This window comes from Benincasa hispida, chromosome 9 (genome assembly GCF_027475165.1).
Source record: "Benincasa hispida cultivar pf3 chromosome 9, pf3_genome.v1.1, whole genome shotgun sequence".
In the NCBI taxonomy this organism is placed as follows: Eukaryota; Viridiplantae; Streptophyta; class Magnoliopsida; order Cucurbitales; family Cucurbitaceae; genus Benincasa; species Benincasa hispida.
In genome coordinates this window covers 58,754,375-58,781,184 of record NC_143486.1, presented here as the reverse complement: position 1 = coordinate 58,781,184, position 26,810 = coordinate 58,754,375, and the positions used below count along the sequence as shown (strand labels likewise).

Genomic DNA, 26,810 nt, shown 5'->3' with positions numbered 1-26,810 from the left:
GTGCCATCGTTTAGAAAATCCAACGTATCATTTAGTTCCCACGCCACGATCGCTTAGCTCTACATCTAAACGATCGCTCAGCGCTATCGCGTAGCACTTCATCGCATCGCTTAGTGCGCGTCGTAGCTAAACGGTCGTATAGTGCCATTTAGAAAATCCAACGTATCGTTTAGTTCCCACCGATCGTAGCTAAGCAATCATTTAGTACTAGGCGATGGTACTAAGCGGTCGTTTAGTCCCAATACTCGCCCCCTCTCTACCCGATGCCCTCCCTCTACCCAGTCCAATACCAGGTCAGGCCGAGACCAGGCGCCACCTATTCCTACCCGATTTTGCCCCCTTCCCCCTCGTCCTTTCCTCTCTTTCCCGCCTATACCCGGTCTTTCTTGCCCATACCCAGTCAAAATACACATACGACCCAGACGATCTACCACAGGCACAATTCCTCTTCCCTAAATCTATCCCTAAGCAACCTCAAACTTGCCCGCCCGATCACATACCCAGTCCCAATGGTATGAAGCCCGATCGGGTAAGACCAACTTCTGGAAACGCATTATAGGCTTAAACTTATTCAGAAAATGCCGAACACGATGTTTTAAAGAAAAAAATAACATTCAATATAGATCTAATATAGATTTCAAATATTCACACAAGAACACCTAACATAAACTAACACATTGAGTGTAACAAAATAAAAATCCATACCATAGTTGAAAAATCCCAATGATCTTTAATGAAAAGGAGATGACAAGGAAATGTAGAATGGGAAGAGTGAAATGGAGTGAGATTGAGGACTTTTGAAATGGAAAAGAAAAGTGAGGGTTTGGAGGGTTTGAGTGAGTTTTGAAATGTGAAGGGTATTAGGGTAATTTTCATTCATTTTCAAAATTGTGGGGTAAAAAAAACATACTTTTTAAAAAGGGTCCAAAAATCAAAATCAAAACTTGAAAAATGTCATTTTTGTCAATTACCCAAATAAAAGAGAGTGAACAATTTAAGGTAAATTTCAAAGATGTCAGAGAGTAAACAAAAGAAAAGGTTTATGGCAAAACTATTACAATTTTTTCTGCATCATTTGGATAACATTGTTAATACCTAGCAAAAGAAAATATAACTTTAAATTCTAATGTAACTTAGAGACAATTAGGAGAAATAAAAAACGTGTTTAGTAGAGAATCTAACAATAAAAAATTGAAAACAAGGAATTTAATGAAAACATAGTGGAATTTTATGTTTTCATATTTAAATTAGATTTTAATTTAAACAACTGTTTTAAATGTATTTTATAATAGGTTTATAAACTATAAAACTAATTGCAGTCACTTGCTAAATATTACATTGATTGTAAATTATTATTAATTAATTTATGATCATGCTTTATGCTAAAAACATTGAACAATTATTATTTGGTAATATCATATAATTTATATTACATTACATAAAATACATTTTAATTTTAAAAATAAACTAAGTTTATAACATAACATGCTATATTTTTAAACGCTTTTATCTTTATTAAATATAATTTTTCATTTTATAATTTAAATTTAAAAATCTAGAAACATTTAAAACATAAAAATATTGTTCTTAGAATTTGTGTTTGGATCACATAATCGAATTCCAAAAAACAACTTTCATAAACATAATTTAGACTATTTGCCAGACATTACTAAACTTAGTGAATTTAAAAATATAATATAATATTTAAATTGCCAACCAAACATACCCTAATTAATTAAAAGGTTAAAATATCATTTTGATTTATGTAATTTTTTTGTTTGATTTTAATCTATGTACTATCAATACATCTTAAATTTAGTTCCTAATACTAAGTACTAGTTTAGTGTTTGACTTTTTCGGAAAAAAAAAACTTCTTTTATCTCTAGGAAATTTTTATGGTAATTGTTTTAAATGGAAAATTATTGAAAATAATTTCAAATATAACAAAATGTCAATGTCTATCGATGATAGACATTGATGTCTATCACTGATAGATAGTGACATGTTGCTATATTGTAAATAAGTTGGCTCACTTTTCTATATTTGAAAACAACCCTAAAATTATAGATTAAGTAGGAAAACAGGGTCATCTGATAAAACATTTATAGAAATACGAGTAGTCCCAAAACTATTTGTAAGAAGAGGATATATATATATATATATATATTTTTTATTTTATTAATGTCAATCTATTGGAAAGACTGAACCTTAAGGGGGCGTTTGGTGCGCAGGTCTGGAATCTTAAACATGAGAATGTTAAGCCTGAGAGATTAAGTGGGGAGGTTTAGATTATCTAGGTTTAAGAAAACTGTATTTTGAATGCAGGTTTTGGAAGTCTGGAAAACATATGTTTGGAGTGCAAACTTAAGTAGCTTAAGAATGAAGTGCAAATTTATAAATATTTAGTTTATGAAATATTTCTTATATTTAATCACCAGTTAGATTTTAGATTAGATTAAATTTCTCATCTTAATTATTTTAATATAGTTAATTTTAAAATAAACTAAAAGATTTAGAAGAATTTTTTTTAAAAAAAAAATTAAATAAAGATTTTGACTAAAATTATAATTTTATTTAATCTACTGTTTTAATAATTTGATATTTTAATCTTACTTGATTTTGAAATAACATTTTATAGACTTTTGTCACTTTAACTAATTTGAAAATGATCAATTTTTTTTTTACCATAATACGCTGACTTAAAATTGAAATAAAGTAGTATTTTAATATTAAATTCAATGATTGAAAAACTATATTTTTTTTTCTTATCAAATTACATTTGAGGAATAGAAAATCATAAATTTTAATTTTTAGTTTTTATTTGGTTGCTAATTTGTTTTAAACATTTTAATTCTTTTGGAAAATGATTCTAAGTTTTCGAGTTAGTTAAATTGACCAATAAAAAAAATTAAAATGTTATTAAATTAAATTAGAGCCTTCAACTTATATAGTTCTACACATATAATCTAAATAAATATAACTATACAATTTCAGTCTATTGGCATGTTTGGAATGACTTAGGAAAAAAATATATTTCAAAAATTCATTTTTAATTAAACAATTTTATGAAAGCTCATTAAAATAAAAATAAAAATAAAAATAACATACATATATTTCAATTCTTTAAAGTATTTTTATATACAAATTTGTCTAGTTTTTTATATACTAAGAGTATTTTAATTAATGATTTTTCAAGGTTGGTTGGTGGCGGTCGTCGAAGGTGGCTAACGAAGTTGGTGGCCGGAATTTTGCCAGTGTATGGGGAAGGGGGATTGCCAGAGATTGATCAATGGTGGTCGGAGTTGCCTAGTGGAGACTGGGGATTGGTCGACGATGGTCACCAAAGTAGTGGCTAAAGTTGGCCAGTGGTGACTGAAGTTGGTCATTGACGGTCGCAGGAGATGGCGATCGGAGTTGGCCGGACGCGGTCACCGGAGGTGGTGCCGAATTTGGCTGACGGTGTTCACCGAAGTTGGCCTGCGACGGTCGTTAGAGGGTGGTAGTCAGAGTTGGCTGACGGTGATCGTCGGAGGGAGACGGTCATCGGAGGGTGGTAGTCAGAGTTGGCCGGCGGCGATCGGAGTTGGCCAACGAATTTCCTAAATTAAATTAGAAAAAAAAAAAAAAAAAAAAGAGGGGGTAACCCATGAGTTTGAATAGAAAACACTATTCAAAACCAAGGGAAAATGATGTAGAAAGCCAAGGCTTCTTAAATTCATGCCCCAAACAAGGGTTGGACTTATGGTGCCTAACCCATCCAATCACAACCTTTGAAACAAACATCCCGTAAGGTGTTGGGGTTGATACCCTAAATCTCGTAGAGTCCTATAGTTTGTAATTGTAATGTACAAACATTTTATTTTTATAATAAAATATTTGATGTTTTATTTCAAATTTAGTTGCATTAACCACAAACCAATAAAACTAACATCCATGATTATCTTGTAGCTTAAACATGTATGTAGAGACATACGGGTGGATCACGTTTAAGTGATAACCTAAATAGTTTGTAGTAGATGGATAAGGCTGGATATCTTATCCTTGTGACACTACAAGTATGACCCGTTTTGTATATGCTACAATTGTTGTAAAGTACTACAAATGATCTAATCCTAATCATTCATGTGGAGACATATGAACAGGGATATTCTATACAAAGGAGTTTGTATAAGATCGGACCATGAAATGTTTAGTCTCATTATATAACATCGTTCATAATAGAGATTTATATTTCACCAGGTTGATCATAGGTAACATGACCTGAATCCTAAGTGAGTTGTAAACTCCTGTCTATGAAGGCGGTCATTTGATTTGTATGGGTGAGAGTGGCCAGATCGTCGACTCAATAAGCCTATTATTTTGGGGATTCGTCTGATTAGGGAGCTGGGAACATAGCTACACAGGAAGGAATTCACTCCTTCCCAATGTCGGGGTAAGTAGATAAATTTCTTCTTTAAGGGCTAATTCCGAGGCTTGAACAATGTGGTGCCACACCCTTTGCCCAAGAAGGGGTCGATGATAGTTGGACTAAGATTTATTGTTTATTAGAAGGATCAATGGTAGTTAAGGAGTTAGATGTAAATATAGGGGCAAAACGATAATTTTGGCCTAGCTGTACTTACGAGCAATTTATGAAAGGTCATCGTACTGTTGATTGGTTATATCCAATGGACACAAAAATATATTTGTAATGCGAATAGTGCAACTAATGGTCTTTAGTGGAGTGCCCGTTAATTAATGGATGGTGAATAATTTAAATTAAAGAGTTTAATTAATTAATCAGGTACCGTTGAAGCTTCAAGGTACAGGTCCATTCAGTCTCCTCAGTAGCTCAATGAGTTTTAATGAGAATTAGTTTTTGGATTAATTTGAATTGTTCAAATCAATTGAAAGAATTAATTATATATGATATAATTAATTTAATTTAATTATATATGATATAATTACTATAATGTATTTGATACATTATAATATTAAGCGTTTATGAGAGGAAATAAATATTTGAGCATGATTCAAATATGAATTATATGAATTAGATTCATATGGTTAAAATTAATATAAATCTGATTTATATTAAAAATCATTGATGAAAGAAAGATATGTTATATTTGATATAATATACAGTTTAATATATATTATATGATAAGGTAGTTATCATGTGAATGTATATTAAATAATTTATTAAATAAATAATTTAATTTAATTTAATTTATTTATTTGGGAGGGAGTTGGAACTCCCCCCTCTTTCTCTCATGATCGTGTATGTGGGTTAGCTACCACTTCTTCTTCTATGTGTGGTGAAGAAAAGAAACATTCAAAAAAAAATCTCAAAGGGAGTTCTGAGATCAAGACTCTTTATCTTTTCTCCTCTCTCAATCCTTTTCCTCACCAAAATAGTCAGAGTCCACTCCTTTTGGATTACCATCAAGAGAATACCGAGGTTACTTTTGTGATAGTGCCATTTTTGGTGTTTGTGTATTTCACAGTGAAGAGGAATCGTGAAGATTTTGTTCTTCAAGAGTAAGTCTTCTATTCTCTTTTTCTCTTAGTTTCTCAAGCATGCTGTATATTTTGTTTAATTAAATGCATGATTTGTTTTGCTTTTTTGTAAAATTATGTTCGGTAAATTTTTTAGAATTCAGATAGTCCGCTTCCACTATGCATTCTTCACAAAGATCCTTTTTAAAGAACTTAGTCTTTGATAGTACACATGTCAGACACCTCCAAGAGAAAAAAGAGAGAGAAAAAAATATTTATTTTGTTTATTAAATTAAGTCTTTTCAAAAGGCACAACTAAATGGCCGTACATTTTTCATATCGGACCTTTTTTTTTTTTTTTTTTTTTTTTTTTTTTTTTTTCATTTTTCTTCTTTTATAGTTTATATTCTTTTATTTCTTTATTTGATATTTTTCATCTTACATATATTTATTTGTGTTAGATTTTTCTAAAATCTTATATACCTTAATTTAGTTTTTTTTTTAAAATTTTATATTACTAGTTTTAAAATTTGAGACATATTAGTTATATTCCTAAAATTTAGAGTTGTATCAATTAAAATTTAGAACTTATAATTGTATAAATTTAAACCTTGAAGTTTTCTAAATATATCAATATCTAGATTTCAAGGTTTATTGTTTGATAGCTAAGATATTGAATATGTTTGAATTTAACATTTAAATTTAGATTATATTTATACTTAATTTGGTTGGAAATTATTTCTTTTTATTAGAATTTTTGAGTAATTTCTGTTTATTCAAATTGTTTCTGTGAAACTAATTTTATCAAAAAATTAGTGAGAAATTTAACTATTCAATTAAGATTTTCCATAGTAACGATTTTGTGTTAATTAATTTATTTTAAAAAAACAAAAACAAAAGAAAAACAAATGTAGAAAAATTCTCCCCAAGGAACCATTCTCCATGGAAATTTTCGTCAGGATGAGGAATGAGATGGGAAGTGAAGAAAGCCATCTCTGACCCCGCCCGCTTTGTGGACATATCTAGATATTGGTCGAATGAAATTTGAAAGATAGTGTAAATCATAATTCAAAATTTCGGTCGAAATCTCAAAATTTCGAGATTTCAATAGGCTCGAAATTTTAGTAGGGGGAGAAATTCAACTTCCCCCAATTTCTCGAATTTCAAAATTTTGATTTCCATCAAAATGTTGATATTTCGATTATTTTTAACAATTAGCTATGCGGAGGTTTTATTTTTATTTTTATTTTTTACCATACAAAATCTTTATTTTTAGGAAACCATATATTTCCATTCAAATATTTTCCATTGAATTTTCACATCATTTCACCTCAAACTTGAAGTAATATAAGTTCTCTAATATTCCTCTCAATTAATTTTGGTTGTAGCTATTTTGACCTAATTTCCTTTATATTATTTAGTTAATATTAATTAATTAAATTAATATAATAATTTATTAATTTAATCAATTAATTTTGCATTAAGGTGTCCAAATTGGTCCAATTTTTGCTATTTAAATTAATTTAATTATGCATCAGATGAATGTTTAAATTAATCTTTGAATTCATATTACATATTGTATGTCATATAGATTCAAAAAATGCGCACCTAAGGATAAACATGTACATACATCGAAATAAATATAAAATGTTCTATTTTATAGATGCATGATTAAATTAGCATGCTCATGCATCATGATATAAATGTTTTGTTAGTGATGTATGATTAACCTAAGCATGTCCATGCATCATACTAGATATTAAAATTGTTATGATAAATAGAAATGATGTATGTGAATGCTAGTTTTTTATGTATGATTTATATAAGCATTATATTTATCAAATGAAACTGAAATTTACATCGAGCATGACATTACTTAGATAAATATAATTATTGTATTTAACCGATGACTTTAGATGCAAATTTATAGGTTTTAATAAAGCATTAAACTATACGTGTTATATTTTTAATGAGATAGTTTAAAATCTATAATCAAGAGTTGCATGCAAACGTCGGTTCAAATTAATTTTAAATAGGTTAAAATTAATTAAGCTAGATTTATGTTTTTTTTTCTAATGGGATTAGGAATTGGTTAATCTTTTTAATTTGTTTTAATAGGATTAAAATGAATTTAATTAAAAGATTAAGTTTATAAAATAATTGCCCATAAGTGACCCTTTTCTAAGGAAGGTTCTATCTAGAAGGTGGTACTTAAGCTGACGGAAACAAAACATCTCCATCTGAAAACCGACCTGGGAGGTGAATTGGACAAATATTTTATAAGTATGCAATAAATAATTGATTTTATTAAAAGAGTTTAATAAATGAATTCAAGTATTGTTAAATTATTCAATATAAATGTTATACTAAGCAAATTTAAAGGGACTTAGATAAATTCATTAGCTGGGTTTGAACTAAATATAATAAAATCCTAAAAATATTAGAATACTTTAGTGGGAAGATATTGGTATATATGATGTATCAATTTTTAACTCTTACGTCCCTAAGAGTTCACACTGTGAGATTCATGCTCGGCTTCATGTCGCCTTGGGCGCGGCCTCCCTTCGAAAAGTGTTTGCATGGATCAATAACAAGGTGAATAGGGAAAATGTTCATAATAAGTGGGAGAGGGACGAATGTATCCTATAGTTTCCTCCATTAGGTTGCACTTTGAGATTCCTATGGTTCACCTATGTCGTCCTGGAGCGACCATCTCTTTGGAGGACATGATCATAAAGGTTGGAATAACGCAAACTCCAACAATAATGTATACGGTTTCATAGGTTAATCTTCAACAGTTGTCTTTCCCTTTGGTAGCCTATTGAAGTGTACCTCTAAGATCCAAAAATGGGAGGATCACACTTACGGGATGAATTTAGTTAGTTAATAAATCTTTGACCAAAATAACGGTAGCTAAAAACTATAGGAATAAAAGTTATTTTGGTGTTAGTGATTGGCTGAGATTGTCTCAATTTAGGTGACAAATAGCTAATCACCCTTCGGTAGTTGTTGTTCTAAACCTCTGAAGTGTCGTTGCAATATGAAAACCAATAGTTTAATTAGGTTCTATGATTATTATATGTTTTTGCTAAATAGATTGGATTATTAAATAATGAGTTATGACAAATATAACTAATACGATCAATGATTGTTGAATGTTTCAGTATGTCTTCGACAATCATATTTTTTTCTTAAAAATGAAAAATTAACCGGTGAAAACTATGCGACGTGGAAATCTAATCTGAATACGATTCTGATTATTGATGATCAACAGTTTATCTTGGTGGAGGAATATCCTCCAGTCCTCGTTCAAAATGCATCCCAAGCGTTGAAGAATGTCTATGGCCATTGGACGAAGGCTAATGATAAGGCCCAAGCCTACATCTTGGCAAGTCTGTCTGACGTTCTTACCAAGAAGCATGAGGCCATGATGTTTGCATGTAAGATCATGGTGTCCCTCCAGGAGATGTTTAGACAATTTTCCATTCAGATCCGGCACGAGGCCCTTAAGTACATTTACAATGTGCGCATGAAAGAAAGCCAATTAGTGAGAGAACATGTTCTCGACTTGATTGTCTAGTTTAATGTCACTGAAACGAACGGTGCGGTCATCGACGAGCAGAGTTGAGCGTCCTTTATTTTAGAATTTCTTCCAAATATTTTTCTTCAATTCTGCAGCAATGCAGTTATGAACAAAATGTAGTACAATCTGACTACCCTTCTAAACGAGTTACAGATTTTTGATTCCCTTATGAAAGGTAAGGGGCCACTAAAAGGAGAGGCAAATATTGCCCATTAAAGTTCCATAAGTGTTCATTCTCTAGAACTAAGTCTGTTCCTTTGAGCTTTGGTTCTAAAAAGATTCAGAAAGAAAAAAAATGAGGGAAGAGGAAGGCTTCTGCTGCTAGAAAAGGCAAGGGCAAAGCTAAGGTTAACAAGGACAAATGCTTCTATTGTAATATAGATGGTCACTGAAAACACAATTGCCCTAAGTACCTTGCTGAGAAGAAGAAAGAGAATGAAGGTAAATATGATTTACTTGTTCTGGAAACTTGTTTAGTGGAAAATGACCATGATGCCTGGATACTTGATTCAGGAGCTACTAATCACGTTTGTTCTTCTTTATAGGGAATTAGTTCATTCTAGTATCTTGAAAAGGGTGAAATGACACTTAAGGTCAGAACGAAAGACACTATTTTAACTCGTGCAGTGGGAGCTACTAAGTAATTTTTTGGAAGTAGATTTCTATTTTTAGAAAACCTATACATTATTCCTAAAATGAGAAGGAACTTGGTTTTTTTTCCAGTTTAATTGAATAATCGTACTCTATTTCTTTTAATTCAAATGAAGCATTTATTATGAAAAATAGTGTGACTATTTGTTCAGCTAAACTAGAATGCAACTTATATGTGTTAAGACCAACTAAATCAAAAGAACTTTTAAATCATAAGATGTTTAAAACTGCAAATACTCAAACAAAAAGGCGAAGAATTTTTCCAAGTAACAATGATTCGTATATTTGACATTTGAGATTAGGCCACATAAATCTCGATAGGACCAGGAGATTTGTAAAAAATGAACGTCTAAGCAAGTTAGAAGATGATTCGTTATCTCCATGTGAATCTTGTCTCCAAGGAAAAATGACTAAAAGGCCTTTTAGTGGAAAAGGTTATAGAACCAAAGAGCCCTTAGAGCTCATACATTCGGATTTTGTGGTCCAATGAATGTAAAGGGCTAGATTAGATTATGAATACTTCATTTCTTTCATAGATGATTATTTGAGGTATGATTACTTATACCTAATAAAGCGAAAGTCTAGAGTCTTTAAAAAGTTTAAAGAGTATAAGGCTGAAGTTGAAAATCTATTAGGTAAAACAATTAAAACACTTCGATCTGATCAGGAAGGAGAGTACATGGATTTAGAATTCTAGGACTATATGATAGAACAGAATCAATCCCAACTCTTAGCACTTGGTACACCTCAGCATAATGATATATTAGAGAGGAGAAATAGAACTTTATTAGATATGGTTCATTCTATGATGAGCTATGCTCAATTGCCTAACCCATTTTGACGGTATGCAGTAGAGACTACAGTTCACATCTTGAATAATATTCGCTTGAAGAGTGTTTCTGAAACACCTTTTGAGTTATGGAGGGGGCATAAACCAAGTTTATGTTACTTCAGAATCTAGGGTTGTCCTGCACATGTGTTAGTGATAAATGCTAAGAAGTTGGAACCTCGTTCAAGATTATGCCAAATTGTCGATCACCTTAAGAAAACGAGAGGTGTTCTGTTCTATGACCCTCAAGAAAAATATTATTGAATGAAGCTACTGAAGAATCAACAGGGTTTTTTGATGCAGTTGGTCCATCATCAAGAGTTAATGAAGAAGCCAATACTTCAGATCAGTCTCGTTCTTCTTAATCATTTAGAGTGCCTCGTTATATTGGGAAAGTTGTGATACAATTTGACCTCTACTTGGGTTTAACTGAAACTCAAGTTGTCATGCCAGATGATGGTGTTGATGATCCATTTTCCTATAAACAGGCAATTAATAATGTAGACAAGGACCAATAGGTCAAAGCCATAGACCTTGAAATATAGTTTATGTACTCCAATTCAGTATGAGATGTTGTAGATCCACCTAAAGGGGTAAAACCCATAGGGTACAAATGGATCTGTAAAAGAAAGAGAGATGTAGCTGGAAAGGTACAGACCTTCAATGCTAGACTTGGAAGGGGTTGACCATGAGAAGTATTTTTTTCTCCTATTGTTATGCTTAAGTCTATAAGAATTCTCTTGTTTATAGCCACATATTATGACTATGAGATATGACAAATGAATGTCAAGACTGCTTTTCTAAATGACAATCTTGAAGAGAATAACTTTATGTCTCAGTCCGAGGGGTTCATAACTTAAGGTCAGGAACAAAAAGTTTACAAGTTGAATTGATCCATTTATGGGTTGAAACAGACATTCAGATATTGGAACATTAGATTGGATACAACGATAAAATCTTTTGATTTTGATCAAAATGCTGATGAACCTTGTATCTATAAGAAAATCATTAACAATAAAGTAGTTTTTCTAGTACTTTATGTGGACAATATCCTACTCATTAGAAATGATGTAAGATCCTTACTGACATTAATAGTCAGCAGGTACCAATCTAATCCAGGGTTAGACTATTGAACTGTGGTTAAGAACATCCTCAAGTATCTTAGGAGGACAAGGAACTATAAGCTGGTGTATGGAGCAAAGGATTTGATCTTTACAGGAACCGACTCTGATTTCCAAACTGACAAGGATTCTAAGAAATCCACGTCATAATTGGTGTTTACCCTGAACGGGGAGCTGGAGTGTGGCGTAACATCAAGCAAGGATGTATTGCAGATTCCACTATAGAAGCTGAGTATATAGCTATTGTCAAGCAGCAAAGAAAGCAGTTTGGCTCAGGAAGTTCCTAAGCGATTTGAAAGTGGTTCCAAATATGAACTTGCCCATCACCTTATACTGTGACAACAGTGGGACACTAGCCATTATTGATCTATTTACGAAGCTTTTCTCTCGACTAAAGTGTTTGGGGGTCCTCTAAAGAGTCTAGGTCTATGAGACATGTACATTATAGGAGATGTGTAATGGATATATGGATGCCCTAGTTTATTGTATTTATTTACAATAAACCCACCTTTTGGATTTTGATATCATGTACAACTCATTGACTAGAGTTTTAGTTCAAGTAGGAGTTTGTTGGGTTTTATGTCCTAAAACTCGTAGATAGTAAATGTTATTAATTGACCACCATCAACAAAGAGTTATAGATGTTCATTCAATAAATGTTATTGTTTGTGTTGTCTGTCTATTTTTTCTTAATAACCCTAAATCCAATAAACTAAATGTTAGGTTATATGTCCTACAACTCGTAGTTTATAAAGTTAAACATATTCTATTATCAATAAAAGATGTTTTTGACATTTATTCAATAAAACGGTATTGAATATATAAATAGATGTCATAAGATCGAGGGGGGAGCTGGGAACATAATAATACAAGATGAAATTCACTCATTTCTACCTTAAGGGTAAGTAGATGAGTCTCCCCTTAAGTGGTGTCTCCAGGACATGAACAAAGAGTCCTACCATCTCATTGGTCCGGGAGGGGTTCCTGTTTATTGGTTAGACCATGAACGGGTTGTTCACGATAGGAGCACTGATACTTAAGAAATCAAGGGTAACCCAAGGGTAAAACGATAATTTGACCCAATTGTAGCTACAAACACTCATGAAAGACTAACTTGCTGTTATTGACCTATATCCGTGGACACAGAAATATATTTGTAGTGAGAAGAATGCAGTTGTGAGTCTTTAGTGGAGTGTACACACAGTTAATGAATATTAATTAACTTGGTAAATGAGTTTAGCCAATTAATCTCATATCATTGGAGCTTCTGATTTACAGGTCCACCAGGTCCCCTTGTTAGCTCACTAGAGGATATTTAAGAAGGATGATTTGAAATATTCAAAATCATTTGAGGAAACCATATATTAATGTGATTAATATATAATTGATTATGGATATGATCTATGATTCAAATTAAATTGGAAAGTAATATTTGAATAAGATTCAATTAATTAATTTAAGTGCATTAAATTCACAAAGAATTAATTAATAGAGAGATATTACACATATACATACGATGTTTATGATAATTAAATATATATACATATTATATTTAATAGTTATTTAATAATGTGCAAATTAACATAAATAAGCATTATTTAATTGTGCAAATTAATTAAATAAGTGTTATTTAATTAATAATTGTGGAAAAAAGAAATAGGAAAAGGGCTTGGCCCTTCTTTATATAAAAACCTCCCTATGGCCCCGTTGAGATATATTGACATAGACATTGTAAATACACAACACACAAGTGTTACTGTGCAAAATTTTTCCTAAGCCACAAAGAGAATCATCTCTACTCTCCAAAACCCTTTCTCCTATTCCTCTCCCAATAGTTGGATACCACCTATTCCTCTATTGGAATCTTATAGAATAACGAGGTTACACTTGTGATAGTGTTCAAGATTGTTCAAGAAATCACTCGTGATCAAGATCATTGGAGGAGCCATTTGTTGGAACTTAAAAAGGATTGTTCGTGAAGCTTGAGAATCTATAAAGATGAAAATGGTTCTAATTTTTTTCCCTAAATCATGCTATATTACATGTTTATATTCTGTTTTAGTATATTAAATTTGTTTATGTAAAAATCGAATTGTGGTATGCAAGGCGTTCACACAAACGCTTCCACTGCGGGATTCGATCACCTCAATTCTAACATTACAAACCATCATGCACATCAAATCTTTAATCGGTGGCGCCTTTTAAGGTGACAACCAAATATACTAAACATGATTCTAATTTTAGTTAACGTTTCTAAATAGAAGTGACTATGTACTTATGATATGGGAAACTAAAAAAGTGACATAAATAGATCATACTTCAATATATTACTCTCCTATTTCCACCATGAGCCATTCAACAATTCAAGTCTCATCATGGACAATCAACATCAACAACACACCACAAAGAACCAATCCAAATATTCTCAATTCACGATCAAAATTTTAAAATTTTTCCAAATTTTTATGAAAAATTAGCATGCATATCATTATAAAAACACAATAGCATGCATAGTGGGATAAAAAATAGTCAACACCCCCCTATGATGGAACACGAGACATACGCAGTGGAATTAGGATTTAATTACACTCTAATTGCTTCTAAACAAAAGAAAATAAGCATGAAAATTGAAGAGGAAAAACAGTAAATAAAAGTGGATAGCATACAACCTTTGAAGCTCCCAAAACCCGCTTTTCCTCGTTGAATCTCGACCTGAACACGGACGAACCACCACTAGAGTTGACCTACTATCCTCTGGACTCAGAACCAGATTGTGGGACCCGGTGGATGAAGAAAAACGAGAGAGAGAAAAGAGATGGAAAATAAGAAATGGACTTTGGGTAGGTTTTTGGGTTATGAATAACTTAAAAATATACATTGTCCTCAATGCATGACAAGGATAGAATTACAAGCCAAGAATGTATAGGAGTCCATAAAATATGCTTTAGGATCGAGTACTCTTTTGTGTTGGACAAAGATCCTAAAAAAAAAAAAAAAAAAAAAAAATTAAAACTACGAGTGACTCTTTGATTTTAAAAGAAAACAACTAAAAAAATAATAATAAAGAAAGAAGTAAATAAGGATGACAATATGATCGATGGACTAATTGCAAGGAAATCGATATTGGTTTCACCTCTCCAACATTGAGGTTCCTAAAAATAGACAGACATTAAATTAATGGAAGCTTCAAGATCACATAAAGCTTTATTAATCATAATATCACCTAATTGACAAGGAATAGAAAAACTCCTTGAATCTTTCAATTTTGGAGGCAATTTCTTTTGCATCACTGCACTAGACTCTTCATTTAAAGCAATAGTCTCATGTTTACCAAACTTATTCCTCTACGAAAAGATATATTTAATGAATTTAGCATACTTTGACATATTTTCTAAAACTTCAGCAGAAGGTATATTAATATGCAACTTCTTTAATATTTCTAAAAATCTAAAAAACTATTCTTCTTCATTCTTCTTCCTAGACCTTTGAAGATACAAAATAGAATTAAGAACAAAAGATAAAAGGTTAGAAGTACTCCAAGTTTTTTGCTCAGACTTTTCTACAACCTTCTCCTTTGTAGGCTCATCAACAAAGATGGATTCAACCTCCTCTTGAGTTGGTTCATCATCGTCAACAACTAGAGGCTCGTTTAATTTTGTTCCACTTCTAAGTGTGATTGCTTTTCACTCTTCTTTAGGATTTTTTCTCAGAACAACTAGAAAACTTTTTTTTTTTTTGCAACGTTTGTACAGCAAAAGCCACTTAACTCATTTGCAACTCTAAATTCTGAATGGATTTGTCATGGTTTTGTATGGTGCTCAAGATAACATTAACTCAATTCCCTAAAGTAGATATTTATTCTTGAGCTACTTTGACAAGGTTCATCACCAATTCCTCCAAGGATGATTTTTGTTCAGTTTGGGTAAAACCTGGAGGAGCCACAACATTCTTATTATTTGCATATGAAAACTTTTCATGATATCTCAAACCTGGGTGGTAGTGTGTGGAAACTTGTTGTTGGCCTCTATAGTTCCCTCTATCCATATAATTACTCATCTCACTATCTTGTGAGTTCCAAATTTGTTGAGTTTCTGATGCTTTAGCTGTTAGAGAGCCTATAGACATTGAATTCTGTGCTTGATCACATGTAGTCAATTTATTCAAAGCATTAGTAATTGTGGTCAATTGAGCGGTCAATTGAGCTTTAATAGCACTTATCTCATCAACCTCATAAAGTCTTGCTACTTTGTTGGTAGAAACTCTATCACTTGGCTAATTATAGCTTGTGGTGGTCATGTTCTCAAAAATATTGTAAGCTTCTGTAGCAATTTTAGAGAAAAGGGACACTCCAGTCGTAGCATCTAAAGCCAATCCTCAACCCTATCCTGTGAAGAAAAAGAAAATAGGCTTAGTCTAATTGCATCATTCGTAACTCCATTAATTTTAACCGTTCCACAAATTTCAAGAAATGATCTAATGTACTTATAAGGATCTTTAATGGGGCGTCCTCTAAAAGCAATATCCCTAGCCATTTAAATCAATCCCGACTTTAACTCAAAGTTATTTGCATTGATCAGTGCCTCCATAATTTCGGGTTGAGCAATAGGGGAGAGTTGTTTGAAAGTAATCCCTAATTGTCATGTCTTGTACCTTGGCCATCTCTTCTTCTACATCTTGCTTATTCCTATGATTTCTTCTTAAAGTACATACAATCTTGGGATCAAGAGGCAAAGGAGGAGTGTCTTTATCACGGGGTATGCACAAGAGAAAATCCCAAATAAAATTAGAACACAAATAGCCCTTAGCCTAGAATATCTCCAACTCTTAAAATATTAAACAAAAACCGTTATTTTGATCCCCGATAACGACACCAAAATTTGATGTGATATGATGTGATATCAATATTAGATGCTTGAGACAATGTTAGTATTTTTTTTTTTTTTTTTGTGATTTCTAATAATTTGAATCCTAAGAACAAACCGTGCTTCTCCCATATCTTTCACGTGGAATTGAGCAGAAAGCCAATTCTTAATGTTAGTTATGAAACCCACATCATTCCCAATGAGTAGTATATCATCCACATACAACATAAGAAAAATTATTAGTACCTTTGTTGATTTTCTTATATACACAAGTTTCATCAACATTTTGATTAAAACCATAAGACTTGATTGCAGTGTCAAACCTTATATTCTAAGATCTAGATGCTTGTTTTAATCCATAAATGGACCTTTTAATCTTACAAATATTTTGCTCTTGACCTTGTTTTATGAATCCCTTTGGTTGACTCATTTAGATACTCTCATCAAGATTGCCTTCAGAAAAGCAGTATTGACATTCATCTACCATATCTCATAGTCATAATATGTGGCAATGTGCAAGAGTATGTAAATTGAGTTTAACATGGCAACAAGAGAGAATTTCATCATGGCCAACTCTCTCTCTCTAGGTATAATCCTTTGTCACAAGTCTCACCTTAAAGGTTTGAGCCTTCCCATCTACACCTCTTTCCCTCTTGTAGATCCATTTGCAACCTATAAGTTTTATCCCATCAGGTTGATCTACAAGATCCCAGACTGAATTGAAGTACATAGACTCCATTTCAAGATCCATGGCTTTAATCCATTCATATTTATCAACATTATTCATCTTGTTTAAAATACCATGGATCCTCAACGTCATTATCAAGTATGATGACTTGGGCTTCTGCTAAACCCATGTATCGTGTAGGTTGGGATATAGCCCTCCCATTATAAGGAGGCACTTTCAACTCTTGAGAAAGATTCATTTGACTAGATGTACTAGTATCATCAACAACTCTTATTGATATACTAACAGTTTCGTTGGAAATTTCATTTAATATGATTTTACTATGTGGTTTGTGATCTCTATTATGATCTTCTTCTAAGAAAGTAGTATTTTTCGATACAAACATTTTATTTTCTTTTGGATCATAGAAATAGCCACTTCTTGTCCTTTTGGGATAACTTACAAATAGATATACTTATGAACGAGGTTCCAACTTCTTTGGGTTTGTCGTAAGCATGTGTATTGGAAATCCTCAAATTCTGAAGTACCGTAAACTACCTTCACGACCTTTCCATAACTCAAATGATGGAACATTATTCAAAATGAATACTACAGTCTCTAGTGCATAACCTCCAAAAGAAAATGATAATTGAGCATAGCTCATCATAGACAGAACCATGTCAACAAGGTTATATTTCTCCTTTCTAATATACCATTATGTTGAGGTGTACCATGTGCTGAGAGTTGGGATGTGATTCCATTTTCTATCATATAGACCGAACCATGTCCTCACTCACATGCTTTCTTGAAATTTTCTTGGAATGATCCAATTTAAACACGCTTAATCTTGAAGTTTCTATGATTGAGTCACTGAAAAAGAATGTATATCTTGTTGGTATGTAGTAACTTACAATTCTTTTAAGTATTTCTTAACTGTACTTTCATGTCCTCATGTCTCTCTCATTTGGATGTATTATCAGTTCATTCATATACCCATTTTAAATTTGAGCATCAAATAACATTTTTTTTAAAAAAAATTGAATAATAAATTAGTAGTAAAGACTATATTTAAGATCTAGTAAAAATACATAGGCTAAAATTAGATAAAACAATATAAAAACTAAAATTAAACAATATTCAAAATATAAAAGTAAAAGTAGTATTTTAACCTAATCTTAATAATCTACTATATGATGTAGAAGAGAATGCACGGGACCAAGATTTTTTTTTCTCCTTTTGAGGGTGGACCAAGAAATGTTGTTGTCTAGAAGAATGAACCAAAATGACCAAAACGCCAATCAAGTTGAGGAAAATTCTACACAAACCACCCAACAAAAGAATGACCAAAATACTTTGAAAACTAGTCCTTTCAAAACAATAATAATAATAATAATAATAACAATAATAATATAATAATTAAAGATCTTTGAAAACTATACAAAATTATAATCACTCATGTCACTTTCCACATTGAAAGACCAGGCCACGCTTTGATCATTTGTGGAAATCTTAGATGAAAATTCTGAATTGTACAAATAACGTTATATTATATTAATTATCTTTTCAATCAAGTTTCCATATTTAAAAAACCTATTTAACTTTCAATTTTGAATTTTTTTTATAGAAAAATTACTCTAAAACTTTTAAATTATATTAGAAGACATTTTTTTTGGTTAAAATAAGTTTGGATATTTATATGACAATCAATGTTCGAAATATCGATGTCGATAAAAATATTGAGATCCCAATTTCAAAGAAATTGATAAAAATTATTGTAATTAAGTGATGAGACTTTGTTTACCGGTTAGTTAGACTATAATTGACCATTTTTAATAATCATTTTTATAAAGTAAAGATAACATTTAGATGTATATTATAAATGTTGATGCGAAAGCATAAATTTAAAAAGTAAATGAAAATAATTACAAAATAATATAAAAGTTAGGAATATTTTTTAGGTGAAATGATATAAAAATGAAAGATTTGGATGGTAAAACGAAAAAAAAAAACTCATATCAATTAAATTTGAGGTGAAATGATGTGAAAATTTATTGGAAAAAGTTTGAATGAGGTTAAAAATAAGTATACGTTCTTTTTTATATATATAGTTTTTTCAAATTTATTTTATTTAGAAAGAAAAGTTTCCAATTGAAACTACAAGCTGAAATTGAGAAAAGTTGGAAATTAAAAAATGCACCACACTGAAAAAGCTTATCTTTCGTTAGAAATAATATTTGCATGTGAAACTGTAACATTATATGATCAAGACCATAAAATCGAAAAACTTAAACTACACAAACGTAGATAATTCTAAAAAAAAAAAAATAATAATAATATTGTCAAAATTTCTCGACATTTTAAGATTTATCAACACTTCCTCAAAATAGGGAGAACGACCAAATAAAAAGTTTTTTCAAAATTTTGATTTTTTTTGAATTTTTCTTGAAATTTAAAAATTTCAATGAAAATTTTCTACCATTGTGACAACTAATATATAAAAATTTAAAGGTATTTGTTGTTCTCTTTAATTTTATTTCAAAAAATATTATTAAAATTATTCACATATTCAATTTTTACACCATAGTTATCATGTCAAGCTTCGTGAATAATATCGTAACGATGTCTATATGTTATTCCTATTTAGTCATCACACCAACAATTTTGATCTTATTTTAACAAAAAAGTCCCCAGTGGTATTATATGTTATAAATCTTAGGGTTCAATAGTAAGAAAAAAATTTCAAAATTTAGGTGGATAATTGAAATTTACCAAAAAAATAAAAAATAAAAAATAAAAAATTAAGGGTGTTTTGTATTTAACCTATAAATAAGACGCATATTTTTATGAAAAATAAGGGAGAAAGATTATTGAAGCTTCGTACCTTCCTATATTTTAGTTATGTTTTGGTCTCTCAAGCTTAGTTTCAATTTTAGTTACTATGATTAAAATTTGAGTTTAGGAATATGAAACATGATGATATATCATTATTGATTAAAATTTATTTATGATAAAGAGATGATAATAGAAAAATAATTATAATATATTATAAATTTAGTCTCCAAATTTGGACTTAGTTACTTTTAATTTAGTTTCTATAATTTTAAAAATTTCAGTACAATTTTTATAACCTAGCCTTAGTTTCAGTTTAGTCTCTATGATTTAAAATATTTTAAATTCATCATTCAAATTTATTTTTATGATTTTTGCTCACTGTTAGTTAAATCTAATTCTAGATGTAGGTACATAAAATAATCAATCAAATCATAAAGTACAAACTCTTAATCAAATCAATATAAACACGTGACATGAACAAGAGAATATTTCAAAGGATAACAATCCAATTAAAAACTTTAGAAACAATGAGTACTATGGTGAAAGTAATCCTAAACCATAACACCTAATTCAAACAATAAAGTGAAATTGAAATGTATGAGAGACTATTAGATCAACCAACTCTTGTACTTTGTTCAATGAAAAATCAAACTACTATAATGACATCATTATCCTTCCTCATAAATTGAAGGTATTCTTCATTCAAAGATATATATAACTTCTATAAAAAAAAAAAAAGAAAGGTTATAGTTTTTTAAATTTTAGAAATCATATGCCACATTATATTTGTAATTTTATATTTTAAAATGAATTAATATCTAGAAAAGGGCTTAATTATAGATACTACCATTGAATTTTGATATTTCAATACTCTTTTATTATTTTTGAAAATTTTTCAAAAGTTACATTATTGCTCAAATGGTTGAAAAGTGCCATTGGAATAAAAACTTATTAGAATGTTGGATAAAAATTGAGATGTGAAATTATGTATCTGTAACTTGGAATAGAAATTAGGACTCGAACATCGAAAATAATTCATTGTTACAATCATTCTAAGTCTCAATTTGCATGTAAAATTTTAACGGATTTCTATTGAATAGTAGTTTTGAAATATTTCTAAAAAGTCAATGGTAATATCGCAACTATTGAATAAATAAAGACATTTTCTAAAATGAATATCGATGTTTAACGAATATCAATGGTTGAATTGTGCCCTAATTTTGTCTCTTGAAAATGGATGAAACTCTCTCTAGGATGATACATGGATAGAAACAAATGATCAAAGTATACTTAGATGAACCATTCAAGACCACCTAAGAAACTTGGTCGAAGTTGACAACAAAATGTCTTAATGTTGGAATGATGACAATTTGAAAGGGCTTCATTATTAATTTATTGTTTATTTATATTAGATATAGTGTACATTTATTCAGGTTTGTTTAGATTATGTATCTTTCTCTATCTTTGGTAGATTGTTGTATTCTTTCCTATTACTTAGGAATATTTGTTACACATTTAATTATGTTCGCTTCAATAAATGAGTCATGATATTCAATAGAACCATCTATGATTTGAGGGTGAATATTCAAATTACCTCTATTTTATCTTGGTATCAAAGCACTATTGGTCAATCTAGAGATAGTTCATTAGTTGTTTCTTGGCAGACCAGGAAGTTGGTTGTTTCTTAGCCGATCGGGATATAGGTGAAGAGTGATAGTTAGTTGTTTATTAGCCTATCAGGATACAGGTGAAATAACATAACAGTCAGTAGTTGATCGATGATCACCTACCCAATCAACATCACATTAGGCCTAAAGAGATGTTTTCCTAGTTTAAACAAAATTTCAAAGATTGGGGTACCACTCAGATAGCAAAAAACTGCAGAATAGTGAACAACATATGGTCGTTGCATGAATTGACTAACACTATTAACCACAAACACAATATCTAGCCTAAAAATGAATCATCCTTAGGTAACCATTAAGACAGATAATGTAGAACTTATCACATGATTAGATAGGATAAAAATTTTATGTCGATCAAGTCTTTACCAAATAAAAATCTGCATCAAACTTCTTGCATGAATATTAGGTCTTATCAACCCATCGACTTACCATAAAATAGAGATTAGAATTAAATGTGGGAGTAAAATATTTGTTCTTGTTCGCTTGAGAAATTTGGGGAAAGAAGAGAGAGAGTAAGTTTGAAGGTGTGAAGCCACATTTGAACTTTTTAATTGTCTTATGAACATTTTCCACAAAATAACATATTCTATAGTTTTTTCATAAAGCAGAGCAGAGTACCACAAGTCAATGGCCGCCCCCACATTTCTTCTTCTTCAATCTTTTCATTGCGTTCATTTAAAAAATTCAATGCTCTCTTTACTTCTAAACACTCTCTCCTCACAAAAATACTCTGTTCCGAAGCAAACCCCAATGCTAAAAGATGGCAAATGCTTCACTATCTCTGTTTCTATTTCTGTCTCTGTCTCTGTTTCTCTTCTCTTCACCATCTGCGGCTATTGATTTCATAACTTCCTCACAAAACCTCACCCATGGCGCCACTCTTGTCTCCGCAAAAGGGTTTTTCGAATTGGGTTTCTTCAGCCCAGGAAATTCCTCCAATCGTTACTTAGGAATTTGGTACAAAATCATCCCAGTTCGTACTATCGTTTGGGTCGCCAACAGAGAAAACCCCATCACTAATTCTTCCGCCGTTGCCCTTCTCAAAATCAACACTACAACCAGCGATCTCCTTCTTTTCGAGAACGATGCCGTTGTTTGGTTTGGAAAATCGTTAAAACCAGCCAAAACCCCCAAACTAATCCTCTTTGACAATGGAAATCTGGTGTTGAAAGACGCTGAATCAGAGAAAATTTCATGGCAAAGCTTTGATTATCCAACGGATACATTACTCCCCGGAATGAAACTCGGATGGGATTTCGAAAACAGAATCCAACGCCGATTATCCGCTTGGAAATCCAAAGATGATCCATCTCCAGGGAGCTTAACGATGGAAATGATGAACACAAACTACCCAGAACCAGCGATGTGGAATGGGTCGCAAGAGTTCATGAGAAGCGGACCATGGAACGGCCTTCAATTCAGCGCAAAACCCACATCGGCTTTACCGATTTTAGTCTACAGCTATGTAAACAACAAATCCGAGCTCAGTTACAGCTATGAGCTCATAAACTCTTCATTAATCGGAAGAATGGTGTTGAATCAAACGGTATTTAGGAGAGAAGCTTTGTTATGGTCTGAATCTGAGAAGATTTGGAAGCTATATGCGACTATGCCGAGGGATTACTGCGATACATATGGTCTTTGTGGTGCGTTTGGGAGCTGTGACATCGAGCAAGTTCCTGCTTGTCAATGTTTAAGAGGGTTTCATCCCAGAGTACAAGAGAAATGGAATTTGATGGATTATACTGAAGGGTGTGTGCGGAATAAGGCTTTGAATTGTTCTGATAAAGTTGGGTTTGCAAAACTTCCGGGGCTGAAATTGCCTGATACGAAGCTGTCTTGGGTTAATCAAAGTATGAGTTTGAATGAATGTAGAGAAAAGTGTCTGAGGAATTGTTCTTGCGTGGCATTTGCTAATACTGATATTAGAGGATCAGGGAGTGGCTGTGCTATTTGGTTTGGGGATCTTGTTGATATCAAAGTTGTTCGAAGAGGAGGCCAGGATTTGTATGTTAAAATGTTGGCTTCTGAATTGGGTATAATATGGTTTCTTTTGCTTTGGTTGTTTTTGTTCTCTTTTTGTAGGTGACTTTATTAGCTTTGTTTCTTATGTGTGTGTGTGTTTCCTTAATGTGTAGAGACAAAGAAGATGAGTTCGCTTGTCGTCGGCGTTATCGTCGGAGCAACGGTTTTAGTGATTGCTGGTCTAGTTTTGATTGGATTTTACATGATGAGAAACAAGAAGAGAAACGTAGAAGGTAAATGATTTGTTTGGCATTCTAAACGCTTGAAAATACTTTTTTTTTCTTCTATTCAATTAAAAGTACTTAGAAAATAATTACGAACGTCGAATTGTGATGCTTACTTTCGTTTTGAGTTATGTTGGTCATTCATGTTCTTGTTGATAAATTAGTCGGTAAAGTGGTTTCTTTCTTTCGTCTCTAATTATGAGTCTAATTTTTCATTTGATTATTAGGTTTCAAATTATTACAATTTTACTTGTGAATTTGGAGTTTAATTTTTACGTGGTTTTTACGTTTTAAAATGTTACAATTTTATTATTGAATTTTGAGTTTAGTTTTTATTTGGTCTATGTTATAATATTTTATACTTTTACTTCTTAGTTTTCAATAATGACCCCTTTTGATTTTTTTGGCATGAATTTTCAATCAAATAATTTAATATAATTATGATGTAAAAAATTGTAACAAGAAATAAGTGAAAACTAAATTAATTGTAATTAATTGAAATCTTTTAAATTAATTATTTAATAAAAAGTTAAGGATATAACTTTGCGAAATCAACCAAATAAAAATTGTGTGCAACTTTTGGAAATCTAGGGACTCTGTTCATATTGTGTTAGGTTATTAACGTTGACTCTGTTAGTTTATTGAATATTTTAACATATTTGGTTCATATTGTGCTTATTATCCAAATTCTTTCTCGATTTGCTTAAAGTTTATGGGCTAAGAAATTACAATTAAATTGGCGACAGGAGTGGGCAAGGATCTTGAAGGGCAAGAAGACGATTTGGAACTCCCATTATTCGACTTAACAACAATATCTAATGCCACTGACAATTTTTCAAACTCTAATAAGCTTGGAGAAGGTGGTTTTGGTGCTGTCTTTAAGGTAAAATTTATTTGTACCATAATTTTTAGATTTCTTTACTCCACTTATAAAGTCATTTCAAATAGACTCTTCGTATAATTATAGTAAATTTGGTCGATAAACTCACTTTCAGGGTAGACTTATGGATGGACAAGAAATTGCAGTGAAGAGACTTTCTAGCTATTCAAGACAAGGAACTGATGAATTCAAGAATGAAGTGATACTCATTGCCAAACTTCAACATAGAAATCTTGTAAAACTTTTGGGTTGTTGCATACAAGGGGAGGAAAAGATGTTGATTTATGAGTACATGCCTAATAAGAGTTTGGACTCCTTCATTTTTGGTTAGTATCTATTAAAATCCACCTTTATTGTTCATGTAATTGATTTTCCTTTTGAGAACTAACTTTGGCTCCTCCTCTTTCACTTCGTTAGATTCGGCTAGAAAGAAGCTTTTAGATTGGTCGAAACGATTCAATATCATATGTGGAGTAGCTCGAGGGATTCTTTACCTTCATCAAGATTCAAGATTGAGGATTATACATAGAGATTTAAAAGCAAGCAATGTCTTGCTTGATATTGATATGAATCCAAAAATCTCGGATTTTGGAATGGCTAGAACATTTGGAGGGGACCAAACCGAAGGAAATACTAGGAGAGTGGTCGGAACATAGTAAGTTTGCCCTAATATTTTCGTAAATTCTTAAAGTTTACGTTCTTAGTTTGACAAATTCTTTTGATGATATCTTGTAGTGGGTATATGGCACCAGAATACGCCATCGATGGACAATTTTCGATTAAGTCTGACGTCTTCAGTTTTGGGATTCTAATGTTGGAAATCATAAGTGGAGAGAAGAATAGAGGGTTTTTCCGTCCTAACCACGCTCTAAACCTAATAGGACATGTAAGTCACATACCTAACTGTATCATTCCATGAATTGCAATCCTAAGTTAATTTAAGAGATTTTGTTTTTGGTTTAGGCATGGAAGTTGTGGAATGAAGGAAAGCCATTAGAGTTGGTTGATGCAACCATTGGAGAATCTTATGCTTTATCTGAAGTGTTGAAATGCATTCATGTTAGCCTTTTGTGCTTGCAACAACTTCCTGAAGATAGACCAACCATGTCAAATGTTGTTTTAATGCTAAGTGGTGAGAGCTCATCGGCACAACCAAAACAACCAGGATTCTATATGGAAAGAGATTCTCTTGAAGTATATTCTCTTTCAGGCAAGAATGAATCTTCTACTACAAATGAATTAACTATTACCCTCTTAGAGGCTAGATAACCCTCCCCTTTCTACATGTTTTAGCTATCTTTTTCAGTGCTTTAAAATTGTCCTTCCTTTGCATTTTCATGTAAAGTGAGTTTTTCATTGTTGCTTTTGATTTTGTAAGATCAAATTTAGAAAGATATATAGTGTTCATAGTTGAAGGCTTAATGATTATACTACTCACCAATTTAAATCCTTGTCTTTATTTGGAAAAAAAGATATTATAAGAATTAGGAAAAATATCAATTTAAACCTATACATTTTGGAGTTTGAATAAATTGAAACTTTAAAGGTTAATTTAAATAATATATTAGTGATTTAAGACTATTTTTACTTTATTACATTTGTAATCAACTCAAAATTAAGAAATAAATTTGCCCTAGCAAGAAAAATAATGACGTAATTTTCTCTTAAAAAAAAAGGAAGAAGATGAAAAAGATGGACAACCACACTCGTATTCATGAAACACTTATGTAATTTTTTTTTCTTTTGTTAATTATTGCATTTAAAAAAGTTTTATTCCCACGCAACAATAATTGTGCATTAACGGTTTAAAACGAAATTTGAATGAAATTATTAAATTGATTTCTTAATGAAAGCTTAGATTTATTATTATTATTTTTTGGATAACATGTGGGTGGAGAATCAAATCTCAAACTTTGAATTTGATAGTATAAGTTTGATGTTAGTTTAACTATACTCATTTTGTTGTTTAGAAT

At 31.3% G+C, this 26,810-nt stretch overlaps 1 protein-coding gene across 1 annotated transcript; it reads left to right on the top strand.

Annotated features, from left to right (window-relative positions):
* Positions 1-22,179: 22,179 nt before the first annotated feature.
* LOC120085250 (G-type lectin S-receptor-like serine/threonine-protein kinase At4g27290) lies at positions 22,180-26,284 on the top strand. Its single transcript, XM_039041153.2, has 7 exons — positions 22,180-23,744; positions 23,847-23,966; positions 24,704-24,840; positions 24,953-25,163; positions 25,255-25,492; positions 25,573-25,723; positions 25,801-26,284. Exons 1-7 carry the CDS (start codon positions 22,469-22,471, stop codon positions 26,104-26,106), a joined length of 2,439 nt encoding a protein of 812 aa, XP_038897081.1. The 5' UTR covers positions 22,180-22,468; the 3' UTR covers positions 26,107-26,284.
* Positions 26,285-26,810: the final 526 nt, after the last annotated feature.